Source organism: Patagioenas fasciata, chromosome 16, assembly GCF_037038585.1.
Source record: "Patagioenas fasciata isolate bPatFas1 chromosome 16, bPatFas1.hap1, whole genome shotgun sequence".
NCBI classification, from domain to species: Eukaryota; Metazoa; Chordata; class Aves; order Columbiformes; family Columbidae; genus Patagioenas; species Patagioenas fasciata.
Genome location: NC_092535.1, coordinates 12,562,214 through 12,586,732, shown reverse-complemented (window position 1 = coordinate 12,586,732; position 24,519 = coordinate 12,562,214). Strand labels below are relative to the sequence as shown.

The following is a 24,519-nucleotide window of genomic DNA, read 5'->3' as shown; positions in this document are numbered from 1 at the left end:
GGAAACTTTGTTACGTTTAATATGAAATTTGTTTTGGTAACTAACATGTTGGGTGTTCAGGTAGATCCAATGTACAGTAATAAATGATAATTTCAGCATTCATGGCTCAGTGATTGGAGGAAGTCACTAGAACATAAATATCAGTTCAGGAAAAGCAAGAAAACAACTTCTGGATTTTTTTTTTGTCTTTTCACAGAGCTGCTGTAAAGGAAGCAAAGCATCATTATTGTTTCTTTCAGTTCTCAGCATACAAGGAAGTAACACTTAATAAAAGCCATTGGCTGCAAGATTTCATAAGAGAGAGAAGCAGAGAGAAAGAACGAGAACTGTGCTGTGGAAAAGCAAGTGTGATTCATGAATAAACTCTAGTTTGCAACCCTATGGGATACTGATGAAACAAATAGAATCTTCACCAACATGGATAATACAAGAACACAAGACACTTTTTCACAGGTAAAGGCAGAAACTGTTATGGCTTCTGTGAAAATGCTATTTGTTGTGTGTATTTGAAGAGATGGTGTATCAGAAACTGAAAACGACTTCGTATTTTATTGTCAAGGAATTTGCAGTAGATTGTTTAATGTAATTGATTATTATGTGATATGAGCTCAGACTGGTCTAATATATCAGAAGGCGTTTGCAGACAATATGTATGAAACAATATTTTCTGTGTTTTATTCTTAAGAAAGTTGAAATGTATGAGGTTTTTCTGATACAAAAAAGGGACAAAGAGAGAAAAATTAGTCTTTCTGTTGCTATGTTAGAGAAGATTTATTAATACTGTATATTATCTGTGCTGAAAATTTCCATAAGGTAATTGGAGTGGAAAAAAAAGTAGTTGATATTACAGGCAAATACAGTCTTTTGATAATCATACTGGAATTTGAAGTGATTGATATGCTAGAATTGAATATACATCAGCTTGCAGCGGTATTGAATTTGTCTGAGAGTGCCTGTCAGATATATAGTCGTAGCACTCTGCTTGTTTCAATACTTGCATGTTTGGAAGTCTGTTATCTGGAGATTTAAGCACTGGAAAACTCCCTCCTAACTAGAGCTGCTGATAGCGTGTGTTGGCGGAGATTCCCTGGTGTGTGACTGGAGTTAAAGAGCAATGAGGAGAAGGGATGGTTGTGTTATGTGTCGGCTGGGTGGAGTGGTCTGAGTGAGCCCTGGGCAGCTACCGAGCGTGGCTCGGCTTGTGATTGCTGCGTGTTTTGGGCAGAACCCAGCCCCGTTTGCTTGATTCTCCTTTTTCACTGAGAAGTACAAGATGTTAGTTGTAAAGACTTTTCTAGGCGAGGCTCTAGACAAACCCTGAGCAATTTCATAAACCAGGGTGAAACTTTCTCGTCGCTCTTTGTTTTGCCAGAGAGGGAAAAGGGCACCAGACAAATCCCTGCCTTTGGTTACCTCCGTACAACATCAACCTGCTCGGCCTTTGAAGATCTTTGTGGAGGGCAGTGTAACAGGTGATGCAAGGACAGAGTCATTTAGCTTGACAGATACTTTTTACGTCACCTGAAGTATAAAAAAAGTCCCCGCAGGTCCCATCTGGCAGTATTCAGTATAACAACATGCCGAGGTGCTGGGATCTATTTGGAGAAGTTGTTGATGATGGTGATGTTGAAAAGGCACAAATCCAGTCTGGAAACGTTTTCCCTTTCTCTGTCTACAGCTCATGTGTTTATTGCTTGGCATTGACGCACAGGCCTGAGTTGCAGCTTATGAATCACTGCTCTTATTTCTTCAGGTACTGCTGGGGGGGTCAGGGGCAGCACAGATGTGAAATAACCAAATGTTTGCTGCCAAGAAGGACTTGAGTGAATGAGAATCAGAAAACAGGAAACTGTAACCAGATGGTGCCGCTTTTCCCTTTCTTTCACTCCCCAAGGCCTGAAATAAAACATATGCACAAAGCTTGTGTTGTAAGATCACCAAAATACTTGCAAAGCTAAATTGCACCTGAGAAAAGTGTGTTTTAAACTTTTTGTGAACTCCTTTTAAAACTTGCATGTATGTTTTCCCAAAGCCTTTCATCTAAGTCTTTGGAGAGCTGATAAGATCATGGTGCAAGGTGGAATGGTTGTTGGCCCTTCTGCTTTTCCACCCTGCTTTACTTTAATCAACGACTTTAAAGTACTTTATCCCTATGGCTTTCCCAAACAATTTTCGTTAGACTTCTCATTTTAATTTTTACCTCTCTTAGGGGATTTTTTTTTTTAATCTGTGTTCTTTTCCAAGGCAGCTTAAAGGGGTCAATTCCATTTAAATAAGGCCAAATGATTTCATATCTTCTGATGTGTATATTTGTGAACCTGTACCCAGCCTAAGGAGCAGCTCTTGTAGCCTCCAAGATGGGCTATTGTTGTCAGACTACAAATTAGAAGTTTCATGTTCTGCTTCTGATGACTTGATTATGCACATCAAGTGGTCAGTCCAGCACAGATGTGGATTCAGTTAACATTAAATATGACCTGGTGCAGAGGACCTGTGAGATGGTTCAGCTTCCTCGGTCCTCCTGGTGTTCTGCACCCGGGTGTTTGTGGGTTCTGCAGAACTGCGGGGTGAGATGTGTTGGATCAGTGCGTGTTACTTTAAGACTGCTCCTATGCTTGAAGCCAAAATCACCCATAGGCAGAGTATAGCATCAATATAGAAACAGTTTGTGTGGGCATCAGAATGCACCTTAATCTATCTGAAAAAGCCTCAAAACTTGGGAATGTGTTTCTTGTGTAAAAGATTGAAAGACCCAGGGAGGCTGCACTGGATTTTCTTATGTTTGCTGCTTAGTGGGCAGTAGCCCATTAAACAAAGAAATGCCTGTGGGACAGGGATGAAGTACAGCCTGAGATATTTCTTTCTTATTAGCTGGACAAAGGTGAAATCCCGCAGTTAAATTTCCTGCTACTGAGCCATTTGGAGCTCATCTGTCTTGTTTCATTCTCAATACTGTCCAAGTTCCTGAAACTGGGAGTACAATGAATATTGCCGAGCCTCTTTTTGAAGGGAAATGATTTCCTTAGTTTAAGGAAGGACTTAAAGACCCAGACTAGTTAGATCTCCAGCTAAGTGATCCTGAGGAAGCTGACTCTGTTTAGAAAACGTAGTGTACTTTTGTGGGGAAGTATTAAGAACACAGCCAAAACATTTACACAGACAGGGATTATATTATGCTAAATCTGTCAGAGCTTAGGAGGAGAGTGGCAAGGAGAAACAGCCTCTTTTTACCTAAATATTTTGCCAGGGTGATTTACTAACAAACCAGAATCCTGGAGGATAAAAAAGCCAGGTCAGAATGGTACATCAGCAGATGGATGCTCACTGGGTTTTTTCCTTAAGCTCTCAGACTGTGTTTTGATTAGAACATAATGAAGAGTTTGTTTATTAAATGTTCCAGCAAATTAATGTAGAATTCATGGAGACCCTGGATTCTCACTTAAACATCCGTGAAATCAGTGTTGCGTTCTCTATATTGTGCTTCATATTTTTTGCTTAGCAGGTGCTAACTAATGTGATCTAATAAACCCCAAGTATAATGAAATGAGTCGTGTTCAGCATTTAATAATTTTAACAACCCAATTCTTGCCTGATATGTATCTTTCCTCTACAAGGCACAAGATGAGATCGTAAGCCTGTGAACAGAAAGATGCACGATTTTCTCCAGAATAATTAGATGTCACTGTTAAATAGTCTGGTAATCTTTATTTCTTTGCAAGATGAATTGGACTATCACATTAATAAGCAAATATGATAATCCTTGATAGTTCTTATTACTGTGGATTATTTTAATTACTGTAGCTAAAGGCATAGAGTATTTAATTTTTTAGTAACAAACTGAAATGCTTCCATATGAACCAAATTATTTATTCTACTTCAGCCCATTTTATAGGATAGCATTTAAGTTATATCTCAACACAAGAAGAAATGGCTAGGTAAATTCACACTTAAGTGTGAATACATCGTGCTTTTAGATAACCAAAGTTCTCACTTATAAGCAATTGGACTGAGATATAAAAGAAATTTGAGTAGAAAACTCATAATAATACTATTTGGAGGCTGCTTGATCAATGTGCTTGATTATATTTGATCTCCCTCAGTATTGAAGAACCAAAGCACCGTAGGCTTGGCTCTGCACAGCTGAGAGCTTCTACATTCCTGTGCTTTGTGTGAGACAGACATATAATCAGTTTTCCAAAGGGAACTTTAAGAAATATTTAGGCATTGAGATTCCTCAGTATGGTGATATTTTCAAACCTGGAAGTGGGTAGACTAGTTTGTATTGTATGCTGTATTATATGCATGTCATGAGGCACCAGTTTATATTTTAGATTCTGAAATATTTTTGAGACTATTGAGTTCTTTGAGATCTTTGTTGTTGTACTCCATCACTGCATACCTTTATACCAATAAAAAAATAATTATAAGATATTTTCAGGCTCTTTCAGCTCCTATTGAAAGTGGCAGAATTTCCAGTGTTTTCCAGGAAATCAAGCTACTGTTTGATGAATACCTTCTTCTTTGAATAAATGTTGACAGATATTATTCAGCCAGATATAGATCTCAACAAATAATGCAAAACATTATTACAGATGGATAATTTATTTGATGAATAGCAGCTCTGTTTGACAAATAATATTGGTCTATCTCTATGACTGGCTACAAAAGAGGGTATTGCCACATAAAAATATCACATCAGTCATCTATATTGCTATTTCATGTAAATGAGAAGTGAAGGCTTTTCAGATACCCCAATCATAAAGACAGCCACTCCCCTGTAAATATATGGGAGCACTCGGTACACTTTGAGCCAAGTTCAAACCTCGTAAAAGGGAACACATTAGGAGATGAAAGTTGACAACACCAGAGTGGAACTCTTAAGGCAACCCAGATTGTGTTGACTACATTTAAAGTCGCTTACATGACATGTTCAACATGCAGGCAGATTGCAGTTCTGCGTAATATTGTGAGGAAGACAAATATCCATAGTAAACTATACCAGTGCCTTTGATTTAAAGAAAAAAAAAAAAAAAAAGGAAAAACATTGGAAAAGGAAGTTGCTGCTTGAAATTTCATCACAGGTCAATCACTGCATTATATCCTGGCACTTATTTTTAAGCTTCTACACTGCTCTTGCTTTGCAGAATGTGTTGTGCACTGTAGCTGGAAGGCACTGAGTCAACAGAAAATCCCCAGAAGGCTTTACCTCAAAGTTGCTTTATCCTGCTGTCTTGGACAGAAAATAAAATCTTCTATGCTTAGAAGATGAATCTAAAAGACTGGACTCCAAAATGAATGACAATATGACCCTGTGCTGAATAAAGAAATGCCAGGCATGTATGTTAAACCAGCATATTTATTTTTGTGTGGACAATGAGACCATTCAGTCAGATTTATGCCTGGAAAGTCAGGAGATATCTGTAAAGCAATTTGCAGCCACTATTTGGCTCTTCCCTCTTGAATGGAGCCCCCTTGGCCCTGAAGCATCGATCCCAGCTGTGCTGAGGGGGCGATGCTGCTGTGGAGCACGGAGGATGAAGCAGCTGCCCTCTTGGTCCAGCCTTCTCTTCTGGGTCCCCTGGCAGCCAGGAGCTGGTTTGTCACGCCTTGCAGCAAGGAGATGAGAATGTTTAACACTGTTAATGTTTAATAAGGACAAGTGTAAGGAATGCTCAACAGTGAAAAGCTTGACTAGACTTGAATGAAATTTTCTGCTCATTTGTAGGGGGAGCAGGATTTCTGCTTGACTTGGTTTTGTTGTCACAGGAAACGATAGAGCTCAGTGCATATTAGCTATGGCCTTCACCTGAGTAAACTTGAAATAATGTCTCACTGAATTGTACCAGCATTTGTAATAATTGAAATCATATGTATAGCTGACTGACAGCTAGATTTCTTGTTTTACGTCTCCACGGGTGTACGTGCACACATTCTAGGAGTCTTTTTGCATTAGATTGCTGTCATATTATTATGATTCAGGTAGGATGGTCCACAGAATAAGAATAAGTTGAGCAAAAGCTACATAGCTTGAATTTCTCTGTAGGTAACGGAGAGAAAGAGTTGTCAGAGAATAAGACGGATCTTACACATGGTGAATGGTCACCTAGAGAAGCCCAAGTATCTCCATTGCCTGTACAGGAGTCATGGCAACCCAGTGGTTGGTTGGGGAATGTGACCTGGTGTGTATTAGAAGATGAGGGTCAGAAAGAAGAGACACAGGAAGACGTTAACCTGTCTTATCCTTGAACGGTTACCTGTGTTCTGCACGCCTTCCACTGCTCTGCTCTATCAACCATAAATGACTCAGATGACGTGGCTTTAACCCCTCTTTCTTGGGAGATGCTCTGAAGGTCTGGGGACCTTTTTTGGAGTCATGAGTGTAATATTTTCACAGCATGGAGACCACATGCAAAAACTTCCACGCATCTTAGGGCCCCTGTGAGACTGTGCTGTGTAAATGGAGAGCAGCAGGAAGCCCTGGAAGGGGTCGTGTAGAGCACTGCATGGGCAGCCACCCACGAATAAGCTAGAAATCTCATATCTCATCACTAAACACATTTTCTACCATGTCTAGACCAAAAATATAAAACCCTCACCCTGGGTTGTGTGGAGATGTATGGAGAACACCTGGAGTCCTGCACTCTTCCTTCCATTGTGAGCGCTGAGTTTTCTTTCAAATCACTTACATGGCTATATTGAGTTTTGGGTGGGTGATGAAAACTTAATCTGTTTTTTTTAACCTGACAGGTAAATGAATGCATTATTCAGGCAATCTCATGTATTTCCTTCATGTGCATGCTTTATAATGTAAAAAAATTAAATGCTTCTATGTTTTGCTACCCAAGCTTGCATAAAAACATTCTGTTTGGTTGCACCAGTCACTTTTTATTAGGCAATATAGCACAATCTGACATAGTGGCATTTTGGCGGATAATATGACAAAAATGGTTTCTTTTTAAGAAAAGCATGTAACCAAAACAAACACAAGAATAAGCATTACAAAAATTGTGACATGCTGAGAGAAAAGCCCCACAGATATAAAATGATAAAGGTCAGGATCTGTTTCTCAGGTCTTGTTTGCAAGTAAAAATACCATGCTAACGTGTGGCTGTCAAAAACCTAAGCGAGGCAGACAGACTTAAGACAAATAATTTTGACAATTCTCATAAGCTGAAAAGTGCCTTTTTGCCTCTCTTTTGAAATGTTTCCCTCCTGCTTTACAGATGTACAGAGAGAGACTTAACAAAGACATTAAAACAACAGGGTGCTGTTAAAAATAACCTGTACCAAGCACTGTCTTTTTTGGGCTCTCTGGGGAACGCATTAACTGCCAGCAGTCTAACTTAGTAACTAACCTTCCTGAGTTCGCAGTACACAAAATGATTCGCTTCTCTCTTTCAAATGTACGTCTCCATACATTATTAAGCAAATTAAGAGATGTTCCTTGTTGCTTTCATGTCTTGGGCAGAATTTCATTCCAGTCTAAGGGAGACTTTGGTGAAGGTAAGCAGAATGAAGAGTTGAATGCTTCATAGAGTCAAAATGCATTCATTTCTGCAATTTTCGTAGAAAGCAAAAATAAGAACTTTCAAAAATTTTCAGCAATGAAAAAGAGTAACACAGTGAATTACAGGAAAATGTTTTGGTTTTGGTAGAGATGTTGTAGCAAGTTTTCTTGGTCCTAAGTAGAATATTTGGCCAGAAAGATAGACCTTAAAATAGCCACTGCTTGGGGCACTGCAGAGTGTGGACCCTGCTTGTACGAGAACAGGGATGGTGACCCAAATCACCTATATCCTAGGGAAATCCCTGCGGATGTGCACGATATATTGTGCAGCTGGACAACATTGTGAGATTCAAATGAGAACTGAGCTTGTTCATTGAATTACTTGTGTACTGAAGCAAAGGAAATAAATACTTCTCTGGTTTATGTTAATCAGACTCTGCCTTCGACATGAGGCTGTGATGTAATCTTTGTCATCCTGCTGCAAAGTCTTTGAATTATTCTCCATACAAAAGAGCCTAACAGTTGTAAAAAATACTATCCAACTTCTATCAAGAATTGCTATCCTGTATAAATAGGATCTTGCACTTTAAAACTAGCAGAGCTTAGCCTTACGAAAACTATATTTTTCAGTTCAAATATATCCGTATTCTTGTTTGGTTACACAGAGCCTGTTCAGTGAGGAATTATCTTGTTAAGATCTAATCGTATACGGTGTATGTGTGGTGTAAATATATGGCCATTTAAAATTCAAATACAGAATGTGGAGGTCATTGTAGGAACCTTCTGTGCCTCGGCAAGTGTGAATGAATTATCAGACCGCTTTCATTCTTTCCTCACTGTTCGCATGACTATTTGCAGCTGGGAGCTATGCCATAAGTTACTTTTATATTAGCAGTGAAAATTCCAAGGCTTTAAAACCAACATATTTCTTCTTCTTTTACTCTTAGTTTTTATTTGTAGGCTGTAAAAAAATACAGTGTGTCTGCTGATCAGAAACTGCTTGAGATGTTAGAAATTTGGTAAGCTGAAGTGCGTTTGGCGTAGTGTGGCTCGGAAAAAGAGAACCTGGGGATTTACTGGTCCCTGACCTCTGTGGTGTGACTGGTTATTTTAGAGTTGCCCGTCGCACTTGTCCTGTGTGACTGGTGCTCGGATGGTCAGAGAGGATCTCATTCTGCTGCAAAGCTGCGTTGCTGGGGTGTTTGGCAGAGAAGCCGCTGCATCTGTGGGGAGCTGTAGGTGTGGGTAAAGCGGTTGGTTAGGACAGGAAGGTGCTGGGGGTGGCAAAGCAGCTGCAGCTCTGCTGCCTGCCCTGCCTGCATCAGGCAGCAGCTTGGTGGCTGCTGCTGGGGGCAGCAATCCTGAGTCTGGGGTGGCAAAACTGGCAGCTCCCAGTGGACCTGAGTTCTACTCATCCCAGCTCTCCCAGGCAACAGACCTGGTTCTCTAGGGATACCTGTGTTTAGCTCTTTGCCTTCTTTTTCCTATGGCAGGAACAGCAAAACCCACTCCAAATCTTGGTGCCTCATCCTTGGAGCAGCCAAATTCAGGTTTGCTTGTAATGCTGAGATGCTTTGAGCTGCCTTGCTCTGAAGGCGTTAATCCCCGCAGCAGCCCCAGCAATGGAGATGTAGGGGAAGCCCCATTGCCATTGTTTGGGACATCTCCTGGTCAGCCTGGGCAGTGCTGCTGAGGGGGGGCTCTTCACCAGGATGTCCATGTGGAAGAGTTTTCCAACTCTTTCAAAAGACACAACAGAAAGATTTTACTGTAGTAACTGGTGGTGACTTTGTTCTCTGGGGGTAGGAACGTTGGCTATTATAATTAATTGGATATTGTAGCTAAGCTACTGGATAAAATCACAAGTTCCTCAGCTCTGGCTGTAAAACCTACACACTCCTTCCAAATTCCCAGTTCTGCTACTGTTGAAGAATGGATATCACACAAGGGAATTCTGGTTTGTCTCGAAGGGAAGTTGTTTATTCCTTCTACAAAGTCTGTGAAAAAGCTTTAGCAACAGTGTGAGCAACTGTAGTTCTGGGTCCCTGGTTACTCCACTTGCCTTTTGCTTTGCTTGATTCCCATTTGGCATTGCAATCCTCATCTGGTTCACTTAACAGTGCCATAACATTTTAATGCAAGCCTATTGGCAGTGCAGCCTCCTTTTTGGGTAGAAGAAAGTGGCAGTGTAATGCTGGCTCATTAATGTGTTTAGATAACTTCATGTGACAGCTATACCTATTGGTACCCACACCAACTTTCCCCCTTTCACCCTGAAAATGTCAAATGGTCCTGATTTTGCTTTGATGTTGTCTGTGTGCAGTACTTTACACTAAGGGTAAGACACAGACAAGCACACAATATTGAAGTTTTTGCTTCTTGCCAGGTTTTCTAACTAAAAAAGGTTTCCTCTCGGCAGTTCTCTCTCCAGATAATACCACCCCATCTTCTCAAATTGTAAAAACCCCTGTATATTTGATATTTTGTGGATTGTCACCTGTTTTGAAACGGAGATTATATTTACTGGGCATTTTCTTGATAGAAGATAAAGTATGAATGAAATTGTGATTTTATGGCAGACGCCATAGCTGTAACTGTCACAAGTGTTCTGTATCCACAATAGTAAGATGAAAAAAACCCCAGTATCTCAAAACATTTAATTGATTATTTTTTTTTTTTCCAGTTAAGCCAGGAAAAAATCCTCAAAATTATGAACATGGTGAAAAATAAAGAAGTGAGTATTGAAGGAGCTTTGCATTTGGCACAGAAAGAGGTGTTTGCTGCAAAGGTAAGGTCACTCGTTTGATCTATTTTGCAATACATTCAAATGTATGAGCATGCTCTGGAAAGCCTGGATGAGTGTCAGGTACATGGTTCACTGGGGGAGGTTTCGCCTGAGAACAGGATCGGAGTTGAGTGGACAAAAAAATAACATCGTGGACATGTTGCTGATTTCAGTTGTTTTTCAGGATTCACAGGATTTGCTAACTGGCTCACAATTTAACTTCATTATCTACAAATACAAACACTATCGGTGGCAGAAACGAATTTTACAGGTAACTTTAAAAATTCTCACTTTCGAAGAAATACATAAAAATTAGGATGCTTATGTTGCTCAATAAATGTTATGTTATAGCTTAATACATCCTGTGGTTTGGCAACCTGTCAGAGAGGTACAAAATATTGATCAGCTTTCTGCCTTTTACACCAAAGATATTCTGGGGCGTAATATCTGAAAATCCCTCCACTGAACCCCTGGCAGTGCTGTAGAATGGATGTGATTATCTTCGAGGTTATTTCACCTCTAAAACCATTATTTGTCACAAAGATGCCTGATTATAATTGGCTCTGCGTGGGAGTTGTTCTTATTAGTTAGCAACAGTAAATGTGATTTAGAAATACTTAGATATCTGTCCCTCTTGACAGGACATGACTTCAACTGCTATGTCTGAACCCTTGGGAAGCAATGTTCCTGGGAATATGCAGAAAGTTCCTTTGACAGGCTGTGTATTTCATCTCTGGTTACTGTTCTGTGAATTCTTTTTTGACATGATGGACCCTTAAGGCTTTATTGACTTGCTATGTTGTAATGGGACAATACTTGGACCAAACTAAAGCAAGCTTCTGTTGATAACACTTGCTGGTAATTTCCTGATTCCATGAAATCAGTGAAAAAGTTTTTGTACTGTTTCCAGGAATCTGGTTTTCACTGAATTTTTCCTCCAATTTTCACAAAATTTGATAATGAGTAAGTCCAAGTCCATGCTAGATGGTACATACATCTCAACTGTAGAAAGTATATTCTCCTTATTTCCCTCAATATCCACCAGTTTTTGGAATTGAAAGATTATTCATTTAGACATCAAGGTAATGGAGAAAGCTATATTATATGTGGAAGTTATCAGCTTGGGAACCTGGAGTAGTTTAGTTCCAGTTCTCTAGTTACCAGTATCCTTCAAAAGTCAGAGATAATAACGAGAATCATTCTGCTTTGGAGATTTCCTGCTATAAACAATGGAGGGAAAGGCCATGGTGTTAGCATTTGGTTGACGTGGTCTGCGCTATAAGAATGAAAGGTGCCAGGAATCATTTGTGACCAAAGGTAAATCTCTAACTCAGGCAAGATCTGAGACTCTTTTGAATTCGTCTTCTCTGTGGGCTGCGTTCACTGAAGCTGGGCCGCCAGATAATATTCACGTCTTATTGTATCAACAAAGCTGTTTCTGCTCAGCAGGGACTGACACATAGAACAGATACTGGAGTCTGCTGTACCAGTTTTTAACTCTGCAAATGTAGATTATTCTTCCACTGCACAATCTTATTTTGAAGCAAAGAATTTTTAATTGCCATCGCTGTGAAGCAGCAATAAAATCACTTCATTGGCTATTATCATTCCTCCTTTCATCTATAAAGGCACAATTGTATATACATATGTACAGACAAAAAAAAACTGTGTTAGAGAAGATCTAAAATAAAACACAGTAATATTTATATCAGAAAGTAATCTCTCAGTTGTATCCTCTTCCTGACTCAGAGATGGCTGTTATAAAGTAATCACTTTCATTTTAGTACTGGGGCAGACGTTGAACCTCTGAACTGAAATCTCTGCTGAGATGGTCCTGCTACCACTGCTGCTGAATGGGATGTTTTTGCACTGGATTATTTAAGACAGGGAGAATTTAAAAAGAAATAATAGTTCAGGGTGATAAATTGATGCATATTAATCAAAGAGACAAGGAAAGAGTTACAATGAATATCTGTTTGTTTTGTAACTAAAACAAATATAATACAGTATCTTGATGATGGAAGGTCATTTTTTATTCTATGCATCGGCAAGATAGATACATATTCCAAAGTGGTACTTTATCCTCGCGTGGTAATATCGGGGATGCTGTCTTTCCCTTTCAATGAAGAGAAGTGACGGAGCCAAGTAATGAAGAACTTTCTATTCCAGATTGATTTCAACACAGAGACCATTTTTAACATTGAAAAAGGAATTATTAAGAAACAGTTCCCTTTCTCACAAGTCAAAGCCTGTGAAGATACTGAAAGGAGGCGCTTCAGCATTGTGTTTCATGGGCGACAAGATTATGAGCTGGAAGCAGTGTCTCTTGATGATAAAAGGAAGGTAAGTATTTACCGTGTCATAGACAGATTGCTATAAATAACAGTTGATGTTATGGTAGTACCCAGTAAATCTCAATCATAAATGGGACTTCTTATGCTGTGCATTGTGCAAGCAAAAAGTGTCTTTATTCTGTGTATGTTTGTACATAGAACAAAGGAAATGTGAGTTTGTGATAAAGTTTGGCCTTAGGATTTTGCCACAGTTCATTAAGACTGAAGGTGTAAAGCCAGCTCAAGATGTGACTTGAAAGTTGATGCATTTCTTCAACTGTACCTTGAATACAACTGCTCTGAGATTGTATAAAAACAAGCAAAGAAAACTGATGACACACACAGTTCAATCTTAACTGAAATTTTCTAAGCAGTTTTTTTTCTATATGTATTTATCAAAATGCATGCTTTTAAGAAGAATGAAGGATGCCATTCTGATGCTGTGGAAAGAAAAAGACCTAGTAGTCAACCTTTTACCATCAAAATATGCTGAAATTATAAAATTTCCAGAGGAGGACAGCCTAGGTACAACTAGATATTTGTTTAGTTAAATAATTCAATATTCTGAGACTTTGTATGAGCTGTTTCATTTTGAGGTCTCAGCTCCTTTTGAGTTCTAGGTTCAATTAAATATTCCAAGGAGTTAGTGCGAACAGACTCTAAACTGAAACTTGAGAGACCCAAGTCTTGACATGAGTGCTGGCTTTTCACCTGAAGGCAAATATCCCGGTTGTTCAGGGGTGACCAAGTCTTGGAGTTTGTGTCATCCCACTTCTGAGGTGCAGGCATCTGCACAATTTAGCCTGAGATAAAATGTCTTGAAAAGCATGGAAGTGTTTGCATTCAAACTTCTGATGTGACCATTTTTAAGGGTCTTTTTGCAGAGGGATTCATCCATTGTGAAACTTAATTGTTCACTCCATGTGCAGAAACTTATACTCCAGATGAACAGCACCTCATGGTTGATTAACATATTTTTCAAACTGGATTACATTTAGGAGAAGAGCTCAAAAAGTTGCATATATTGTGTAGTAAGAACACTCTAATATGGCCCTGTGTAACAAAAAGAGAGACTGTAAACTTACAAAAAGTGAACATATTTTACAGTAACCTCTCCAGAATAAAATTATGTTACCCTTATACTGACGGGTTTAGAACTGTGGGCATAAAACCAAATCGTGGTTAAGTAGTTTAGCATCATAGAAAGACCCTATTTATTTTATGTTAATTTATGTTACCTATTTGGCTGCTGCTTATAGTATTGTCTATCATTTTTATACTTGAAAAATCCTCCTATTAATGTCTTATTCAAGGGAATTAACATGGAAAATATACTCTCTGCTCCCATTTATTATATAGATAATATACCTTCTGAGCAGAGTTATACAGAGCAATTCACACAAGAGACCAGCGGAGTCCTACTCTGAAAGACCTGCAGAATGTGACGTGATACATGAAGGTCTGCTGGATTTGCAGCAAAACACTTTTACATCCACCGAATGGGTGAAGTACGAGCTGCACTTTTGTAGACCTCTGGGTTATGGATTTTGTTAACATTTCTGATAAATACTTTAAGATTTTAATTTTTGGATACTAACTTAATTATTTAATTGCAAAATTTAAACTTAGATGCTAGATCTGCATGAGATGAAAACATTTAAATTGACTGTTAGTGTAATAGCGGTACCCAACAAAATGAAGTTTTGGGGTGTGCTAGAGGCTGCTTTGTGCATTACTGAGGCAAATATATGATGGTGATGGTGCTCAGAGAGATTTTAATGGTAGGACCTCTTTATGTTTACCTCTTTGCTTTTAACTCCATTTTCAATCATAAGGAAAATGAGAAAAAGACTCGCAAAGCAGACAAGTAGTATTAGAGCCCTGACTCACACTGGCCAAATGGCTGCTCCAAAATTCGCTATTCATTTTTGTAACGTTCTGAACCTCCCCCTGTGGGGGTGACCAGCCATGGGGGCCTAATGGGGTGGTGGTTTCAGAGGCAGGAATCATTATTCAGTAGGAAATGGACTGTCACCATCATTTTATTCAGCCCCTAAACCATCACAGACAAACATGACTTCTGCTTCCACTTATTCTATTACTTAACTAGTGAACCAGCCACAATGATTTTATGTAGTTTACTACCCATTCTACAGATAACCCACCCTTCCCCTGAGCCAGCCTCTAAAACACCTGGAAATGGTTTATACTATCAAAGGAGAAAAAGAGAGTGAGGAAAAAAAATCTGTCTAGCAAAAACTAATGAAAAAAATTCAGCATTGTAATAATCTGTACAGGGCAATTATCTCAAAAGACTTAGTTCACTGAGAATTATTTTAATTGTTCTTAAAAAGGCTGTCACCGTATGTCTTATAAACACTATCCCCAAGTGTGTCCCAGGATTTGTTACCTTGCAGCATATAACAAGTTTGTTAACAAACAAAAATTGATTTTTATTTATCTTGTGAAGCAAAGCCCTTGTTGCTTTGTTCTTGATATTAATCCTCTCTTTTTTTCTTTTTCTGTTTTTTTTTTTTTTTCAAAGTAAATAATGGTGGAAACATCTGGAGATCCGATTAAACTATAAGTCCCTGCTTTAAAGAAAGAAGAGATCAATATAACTGCCAGTTCCATTAAACAATTCTTATCACTTTGACTGTTTATGTGGGAATAGATGCAATTTATATTTTATGTTTAATTCTTCTGGAACCTCTAAACTTATTTAAATTCCTCATAGAACACCTTAATCAACTAGCCACACCTTGGAGGAAAAGAAAGGTCTGATAGAACTGTCAGAATGATAAAGAAATGCAATAACCTTCAAGAAAAATGAGAATGCAAATGCTTAAATAAGAATGAAAAGCACATACAGTAAAGCCCCACTTGTTGAATGGGCAGAGCAGAATCCTAGAAGAGTGACTGAAGCATTTTGCTCTAATAGAAACTGCATACGGGCAAGCAATTTGTGCCAGGATTAGTTTATCATTTAAATAGATAATACCTACACTTTGGCACAGTCAGTTCTGATGGAAGCCTCAGAGAGCAGAATGTTTTGGCCCCTTCCTGCCAAGTGACTCGTGGGAATGAGTTGGGACCAGGATCAGTCCTCATGGAGTAAGAGCATGTGAAGGGGCATTTCCAAGACAGGGAGTTATTGGACTATAAGGTTGGGCACTAACTCATATGGTGGTGACTTTTTTATAACTGGGTGGCAGTAAAACCTGGAAGACACAGAAACTCTGAAGCCTCATTGTATTATGCTCAGTCACATGGTGAAATCCTTCAAAAGCTCAGCATCCAACAGACCCATCATCGCAAACAAACAGGAGGAGTAAATAGAGAGGGACAGAGTGTAGCCAACAAATTAACAGGACTTGTGTGACTTTTAGTTGTTAGTCAGATCTTAGTTTTAGCTCTCTTATTAGGTATGGCAGGCTGGAAGTTCATATTTTGTGTCATAGTTTACTTACATGTCAGATGGGAATAAGAAGCCCTAATCTCAAAGGTTTTATGCTTTGGTATTAATGCTTTTTGTCTGTTCCACGGAAGATGCTATAAAAATGGAGAGACTTATTGGCATTAGAAATTTCTATAACAATGGCAAAGCTTGTGTAAATAAGTAGTCAGTGAAGAATGAACTGTATCTCCGTTCCTTGGCCTTCAGGTACTTGGTACAACTACGTGAAGGAGAATTGACTTTATATTGCATAGGTCTGGGAAGACACAACAAGAACGCAGACCCTACAAGTACAGTTAATTTGTTACGTGGTGATGTGAGTGTCAGCAAGGAGAATGGATGCAGCACCTTTTCAGTCCAGACCAAAGAACACAATTATTTGTAAGTATAGTTGTTAATCATCAATAATTTGTTAAAGCAGAACTCCTGAAAACAAGGTCAAGCAACTGATAATCTCAGTGTTCCAGAACAAAATACAAGAGTGGAAGAATGAGGCCATCAGAATTATATAGATAACCCCTCCCGTGGTGATTTGATGAGTGTTTTAAGGAGGAATCAAATGTACCTCATTGTGGAATTGAGAAGATACATTGAAATACTGCCCACAAAGATTTGTCTAGTTGTCATGTCAGGAGCCAGTGAAGAAATATACAACCCAGCTTGATAGGACAGATGCACGAACAGGTCCTGGCTAGCTCATGCAACAAGCACAGTAAGACATAGCACATTGGTCATCTTTCCCCAAGGTGGAGAAGAGGAATTACGAAGGAACTGCGCCACAAAGTCAATATATGGCAAAACTTCAGCTCTCTAACCTTAGACATGTAAGCAATTAACTCTCTCTGAAAAGGTCAGAGTCAGCAGCACTGGGCTCCTTTGACAAGTAAAGCTGCTGAACATCATTCTGCTGAAATAAGAAATATCAGTGGCTGTATTAGCATGTTATTTACACTTCCTTGCGTTTATATATGACACTCTTAAATTTCAGGTTTCGAATACCCTTTACTGTCCAAAATAACAGGACAGAGGATGTTAGCAAGCTCCAGAACGAATGGGTGTCTCTCATAGAACGGTACTGCCCACCATGCAAGGGTGCCTCGCCGCCTCAGGAGGGATCTCAAGGGTGCACGTCCTCCGAATCAGATTATGAGGATTTGATTGTACCTCTGGGTGAACAGAAAGAGGAGGCTCTCCACTTCAGTGTGAGTTCTGCAACCACCAGCCTGAACAAGTCTTCAAGCCCCCAGACAAAGCTGGCAGAGGTGGATACAGCCCCAGCATCACCATCTCTTCCACTTCCCATGAGTAAGGCAGAGGTTCCACCCGCCCCACCTGCACTCCTGAAGCCCTGTGGCCTCTCTCACCCAACGAAAAGAACCAAAGCCTTTCACTGGGATGTTGTTCCTTGCGATAAGGTGAGAATTAAACTGATGGTAACAATTGAAGAAAAAAAAGATTGTACCCTGTATTAAATGTCTATATCTCAAAAATACAGCTGTGCCACAAAACAACCTGGGTGCCCTTCTGTATGTTTGGATAGAACAAAATGACTCTGCTGTTTTGGCTTTTTGTTCACCCTGTCACTCCTATATTTTTAGATTCAAAAATCTCTCTGGGGATCGTGTGACCCATGCAAGAAAAAAATTGACGTATCCAGACTCTGTGATCAGTTCCAGATCCAGGACATGGCAGTGTTTTCGGGCAACGAATCTTCAGTGAATCAGCACATCATGTTAGATCAAAAAGTTGCACATAACTTCAGTAAGTGTATTACTAAGAACTGTGTACTCCTATCTGGAAGCCTGGAGTGCGTGCAATTTCTATTTATATTTTTTGCCATTCAATAGGCAATGAGACAAGCTTGTGTCTAAATCATCTTTTAAATCAATGCCCCTCTACTCATTTATAAAAATAGACCTCATGACTTAGTAGCTCTTAATGTTGTCCTTAATGATATACCGTAGAAGCACCAAGCTACTCCTACTCTTGTACAGAACACGTGGATATACCATCAAGCTGTGATGCTGTTATCTTAGGACAACCTTAAAATTACATATTATGCCTGCAAAATCAATGTTAAGTCTCTGGTTTCAAAGACTTTTCAAGTTTTGTGGACTGGCCAGGTGAAAGAAGTCAACAGAAACAGCTTGGTAGCTGGAACTTTGAGTACTGTCCTCAGTCTCTCTCCTACATGGAGTTCAAGAATATTCAGGTAGGGGTAGATGGGTTGGTGTAAGTAACCTTTGAGACAGCTACAAACCAGGTGACAGGAATTCTCTTGGCCTTCCTCTGCTGAGAGCTCAGACTGTGAAAGGCTGTCTTGAATGATCATGAATATCCTTGACTCTCGTATCCCAGGTGTGATTCTGCCGAAGGCCTGACCTAGAACCGTATTTCACAGCTAAAGAAGCAGTTCAAAACATGGTTCTGGTCTCACTAATAAAATGATGTAAAGGTCTTTCAGTTACTTTGGTGCAAAGTGGTAGATATTCAAGGATCAAGAGTAATTGTTCTTCAAAGACTAATCTGAATTCTATTATGGAAATGGTTTTCCAAAAAAAGTTCTATAACCTAGCGCTGTTTTAAGAAATGTTACATGTGTAAAGAACTTGGGGCAGTTAATTTTGAAGTTTTAATGATTTCATCTTTATGAATATTGATAAGAAAGAATATACTTTGGAGATTGTATAAAGTTTTAATTTGGAACTGTAAATGGAGATAACTTGTTGAAATTATTGCATCCATTGACTCACAATTTGAAGAGTTAAAAGTGAGTGATATGGAAGTGCTGTTGCAGATAAAAAGAATCCTGTAATAGCACTTTTATCTACTAAATTATTGCAGTTTCTTTGAGGAAATTTATTTCTTTTGGTTTGCAAATAGCACTATTTTTCCTTTTGATCCTATTCCTTTTACAGCTTTTTTTTTCCTAGAGACATTCTACATCCGTTTCTTAATCTTATGCTTAAAGTCCCATCAGTGAGATTTTTGGCGTGTACTTGCTATAATGGACATTACTTAGATCAAAAGTTAATTTGATCCTGAGAATTCTGATTAATCTTGCTGCAAGTGCTGCAAACCACAGTTCTTAAATTAATGAATAAAAAGATGAAGCTCCAAAATGTCAGTAGGTTAAAATTTCTTGAGAATTTGAGTGGGTTTCTGAACACAAGAAAAAATAAGAGTTCTGAGAGAAGATGTGCACACTAAATTCAAACTCAATACATGAGAAAATGAAAATAGCTAGGTTATCTAGAGTCTTTTTGTAGACAAAATCAATTTCTGCCATACAGAGAACAGGTATCAGAAGGAGAGAGACAAGAAAAACATCCTCAGATTTCCAATGAAAAAGTTTTGGGAGACACTATAATGTATGTATATCTTAGTCCAAGAATGTGGGATCTAGTGGGTGAAAAACTGTTTAAGAGCCAAAATACCACCTTTGATCACTTGATCGGTGCCTGTTTCTCTGTCTGGGACCCGGTTTCCCATATTTTGCCTAGGAAAATACTTCAGTGAAGTCTGATGACTCAAATTTGTTCAGTGGCTCATTTCAACAACTGAAATCATTCAAGAAAATATTAAATACTTTGTAGACAGGTTGTGAAAATTTTAAAATCAACATTTTACTATGAGTTATTCACTCTGTTATGGTCTGCAGACATCGCCCCACCTGAAGTGATTTATAGCTTAAAAGGCACAGGGAAGAAAAAATATATGAGGCATAAAAAGCATTAGAAGGAAGAAGAGAAGATTCTGCCAGATTTAGCACTAATGTTAGATCTCATAACAAAATTAAAAGGGTGGAAAGTGTCAGAGGAAGCATAAATGGTATATACTGCATTGGCCATCAGTCTCATGAGAACCATCAGGAGCTGATTGGAGCCACTGTAGGTTCCTAGAACCTGAACAACTTGGTTGTTTTTAAGAATTGGAGTGGAAAAAAAAGTCAACTGTACACATCCTTCTGAGTACCTTCTGATAACAGTATCTTGATAGTCCTGTCTTAAGCATTGACCATGTTCTGACAGACATATACTTTTACTTTACTACTACTATGTATATTTAAAGAAACTACAAACACTGAGTTTTTGACTTAGCATTAGCAGCTACTTTTTTTTCCTTTTTTTTTTTTTTTTAAGTTTTGGTGATATTTCTTTTTCTTTCTTCCCTTGGGCATTTTATTCCAAGTAATCTAAGAATCATTTTCCTCCAGACATTTTTCTCAAAAGTTTCCATGTGAAACCAAGCGAACTGAAAGAAAAACTATACATTATACATGAAGAGAGTGGTGGACTTACAGATGAGCAGCTAACAGCACTAAGAAGGTAATCTTTGAGGTTCAATTGTTTGTTTATAATATATGTTACCTTTTGGAGAAGGCACAATCTTCTGTAAATAATGGGAAGTTCAGGAAAGATGTTACGGAGACATTGGATCTATCCTGACTGTGAATAGAATACTCGAGTTACACACAGAAATCTGGCCTTTTCCCCATGCTGTATATTATAGTAAAGTGGATTGCAAGAAATGGCACCAAATTGTCATGATTTTGTGAACTAGTTACAAGGAGCAGAGTTAGTTGAAGAGTAAGTTGTGGCAGTGAGCCAGTGTAACTTCATGATAAAACTTTACAGTATCTCTTACTACAGCATTACCGTCTACTGTGAGACTTGAAATGAAAGACTCAAAATTGGTTTGGTGAGGAGGAAGGCAGACAAGTCTTAAGGTGTTGATAGCATACTAAGAATATCAGTGTTTCTGAGTGGCAGAGATTTGTGGATTTAAAGCAAAATGCAAATTTCTGTACCTTTAAAAAAAATGAATTACTATGTTGAGAAAAATAGGTTTCCAGGAGTGTAAGCAAACTATTGGCATGTGAAATTTGTGGGAACTGGACTGTATCTCTTTGAATAGATTAAGATATAGAAAGGAAGGAAAGAAGTGGGATCACAGAGTAGTATCCATTATACATTCCAGTTCCCATATGATATTTGGGCCTTTTTATTAAACACATTCATGTGAATACTTGATGTTTCTTGATTCAAAAAGAGAAAATATTTGTGTGTTTTGTTAAAGTGAGCTTGGAAAAAGATGATGCTGGCAAAGAAAGTGAGGAAGTACACAACTGACGTTTCTACTTCTTGTGATATGAGTTTAATTATGGCCTCAAAATCCTGATCTTAATCAGTACATCAACAGTAATTGTAAAGTCTGCAGAATCATGTCTGTACTTAGAAAGTGATGTGAACAAGAAGAACAGACAAACAATACATAGAATCAGTGTCATTCTGTGAGATTGCTCATACAGAACTTGCCTGAAGTATGAAGAAACATGGACAAGACACTGAATATTTAAATGTTTTGTATGTACCAGTGTTCTGGGGGGGGTAGTTTCCATGTTGCCCCAGTGCTTTACCGGTTGTACTCCACGCTGGTGCACAGCAGATTATGAGCTGGTGGAGGGTGTGCAGCCCCACTGAAGTTCATGGAGCTCTGTTGCCTTTCAAAACTGACCTTAAAGGCTTTGTTCAAAAAAAGAAATATCTTCCTGTGGTTCCTAATTGCAGTGATGTAATTGATCAGGAGATAATTGCAGTGAAATGTCTTGGGCATTGAGGGTGTTCCATGGTTACACACATGGCTGTCTCTGAGGAAACTGCTGGTTGGAACTGGTAGAAGTGAGGAATCAGATAATAATAATAATAATAATAATAATAATAATAATAATAATAATAATAATAATAATAGTAGTGAAGCTTGAGAGATTTTTGGTTTTCCCTTTAAGGTTTCAGAGTCTTCCTTTGATAGAAATAATGCTGAGGAAATTTTTGTAACAAGGGAATGTGTAAGAGATATCGGATGCTGTATTGCCATGTAGGATCAAGGGGTTTGCTCTTGGTATTCTTATTTATTGCCAAAATCTAGGAATGCACATACAAATCTTGTAGTGAAAGGAAGCTACTTTTCCACCCCAACAGTTTAAAAAGTGTTACTGAAACACATGAGATGCGTTTCAGAATTGAGGGTTGGATTTCCAAGGCTCCCTTTCAGGGTTCTCATTGAATGAGCAAATGGTTGTATTGAAACATCAGCACTCACAAGTTTCTCTTGCACAATGCACTGTAGTAGACTTGGCATAATACATGTGGCAGGACATAATAGCATTTTTTAAGACCTTTCCACTTGATTTAAGTACCACGGTGGAAAATTTTACTGTTGAAAGCTGGTCGCCAGTTAATTGAGAACCTGTGGTTATGACAGTTGAAACAAGATAGTCAGGGGCTGGAAAATTCTTCTCTGTGCAAATTATATTTGTCATACTGTCTTAACCTGAGCAGGTGGTCTAAATTATACTACTGTAGAATGAAAAAAATCTAAAGCCAAAGCCAAGATTACAGTTTCAAGACCGTGACCAATGGGTAAAATGTTCTTCTCATGTATCCAGTGCAGGTTAGTGGAGGCGGAGGCATATTATTAGAAACTTCAGGACTTATTTTGATATCAAAACCTTTTCATTTAACAGTTCTTTGAATGATTCCTTATCCTGATGTATTAAAGTCAATGGCAAAACACTCTTTGTCTCTATAAACTTAACGTTTCAGAACAGTGTGAGATTTTTCATTGCACAAATTCCTTTAGAATTGCATTCATGTAAAAAGATATTTATGGAATGCATGCACATATTCTTGTGCTTCCTTTTCCATGGCTTCCATTGTTTAGTGATTTAAGCTTTAAATCTCCCAGATAATCTGATAGTTTTGTTTCATATACATAATACATTAAAACAATCTAATGGAAGAGCAGGTTTCTGATTAAATGAAGATATTTGCTGTCAGCTTTAACAAAAACATTCTTTGCATTTGCTTAAAAAGTTAAACCATTTTAAACAATAAATAAAAAAGCTTTCATTTGCCAACAGATAACTGTTATTTTTAAATGAAAATGCATTTTTTTTCCTGATGATGAAGGGTGATGAATGGAATATTTTGTAATCTACTTTAATATAGATTTAATAATTCAGACCCCAACTATTATTCAATTGAAGTGTCATATTAAATTATTGACAACAGCAAGAAAAAACCTTACTGTTTGTTCTCTATTTAACATGCTAAAATATTTGCTTTATTTTTTCCATCTTTGAATAAATTTCCTTACTTTTAATGAAAGCGTATATCTATTCCCATGAATGTTTAATCACACTTGCTATAAATTTAGTAGGTTGTTTGCAGAGAAAGAAGAGAAGCGAGTAGACCTGAATACTTATTTAAGATTCTTAACACTCCTTCTCATATGTTAGCTATAACATCGATTTCATTTTTCTTCTTTAAGATATGCTATGATTTCCCGTAGGGTATCAGTCAGACAGGCAGGAAGATCCCCAAAGGAGGGGAACTGTGGTGGTGTGAGTTTATTTTTCCAAGTGTGAAGGCATGTTTAAAGACATCAGGTTTCTTAAAACCTGCACCTCTGGAGTACTGTGGGAGAATATTCTGTTACGTTATGCAGAAGGATGAAAGTTATGGGTCTGTGTTACGTGCTGTCACAACAAAACTGAGAAATGGATCTTGGATGTGATGCAGCACTTAGACAGAAACGCCTCAGCACGCTTTTGTGTCCTTGGCAATTTAACAAGTTTTAGAGGTAGGAGCTGGTCAGACCGTGGGGCCCACTGGTAAATCAAACCATAGCATGAGTGTGCTCTGCTTTTGTGCTGATTTTTCAAATAAGTTATTGCGGGATACAAGCTGAGCTGGCACAGCCTTAACTGCTCAAAATGTATATATAGTTTCTAGGTGCTTCTGATACTTTGTATCCCCAGATAATTTTTGTATTCCATCGTGTAGTTGGCTCAAATGTCTATTAAGTTCCAATAGTTAAAGGATAAATGTGCAATACATAAACCACACTACACAGCAAGAGATTCTGATGCATAGAATGGAGTGATTGTTTTATGTTACAGCAATATAGAATGAAGAGGAAAAGGACATTTAATTTTGATTTGCTGCTTTACAGATATATGCCAACACCAAAAGACACAGAGAGGTACCTGTCGTTCAAGGGCTCTCCTTCAGATCTGCATGTGGTTGATCAGTTCATGTTGGAGGTAAGAGGGCACAGTGTTAAAGACACCACGTGCTGTTTCTAGCACACTCTCTTCTAGATAAAACCACTACAAGAATCTGTTGTTTAAAACGTAAGTTTACAGTCTCAGACAGAATAGGTAGAAGAGGACTGATCGGATAAAGGGTTAAGAAGGATAGGTGTTATGAAGAGATCTCTTTGGATCCCTTTACTTCTCCAAGTCACACACCCTCTCCTTCCTTCAAAGTAGAAGCTGATTTATTCTGAGTTAGATTCCCACAATATTTAAGCATTAAATTATACAGATTTAACTATTCTTGTTCACAAGAAATGACTGTTGTTGATTTTAATA

The 24,519-nt window shown here is 38.3% G+C and overlaps 1 protein-coding gene across 2 annotated transcripts in view; it reads left to right on the top strand.

The window, feature by feature from the left end:
* Positions 1-216: 216 nt before the first annotated feature.
* The window catches only part of LOC136108068 (disheveled-associated activator of morphogenesis 1-A-like), a 37,622-nt gene continuing 13,319 nt past the window's right edge, over positions 217-24,519 (top strand). For both annotated transcript variants that reach the window (XM_065849559.2, XM_071815621.1), the window contains exons 1-10: positions 217-453; positions 10,191-10,295; positions 10,477-10,563; positions 12,462-12,635; positions 13,985-14,133; positions 16,290-16,463; positions 17,071-17,497; positions 17,681-17,843; positions 20,299-20,410; positions 24,099-24,189. In XM_065849559.2, the coding sequence (XP_065705631.2) occupies positions 418-453; positions 10,191-10,295; positions 10,477-10,563; positions 12,462-12,635; positions 13,985-14,133; positions 16,290-16,463; positions 17,071-17,497; positions 17,681-17,843; positions 20,299-20,410; positions 24,099-24,189 (1,518 nt within the window). In that variant the 5' untranslated portion in view covers positions 217-417. The remainder of the gene's footprint in view (positions 454-10,190; positions 10,296-10,476; positions 10,564-12,461; positions 12,636-13,984; positions 14,134-16,289; positions 16,464-17,070; positions 17,498-17,680; positions 17,844-20,298; positions 20,411-24,098; positions 24,190-24,519) is intronic.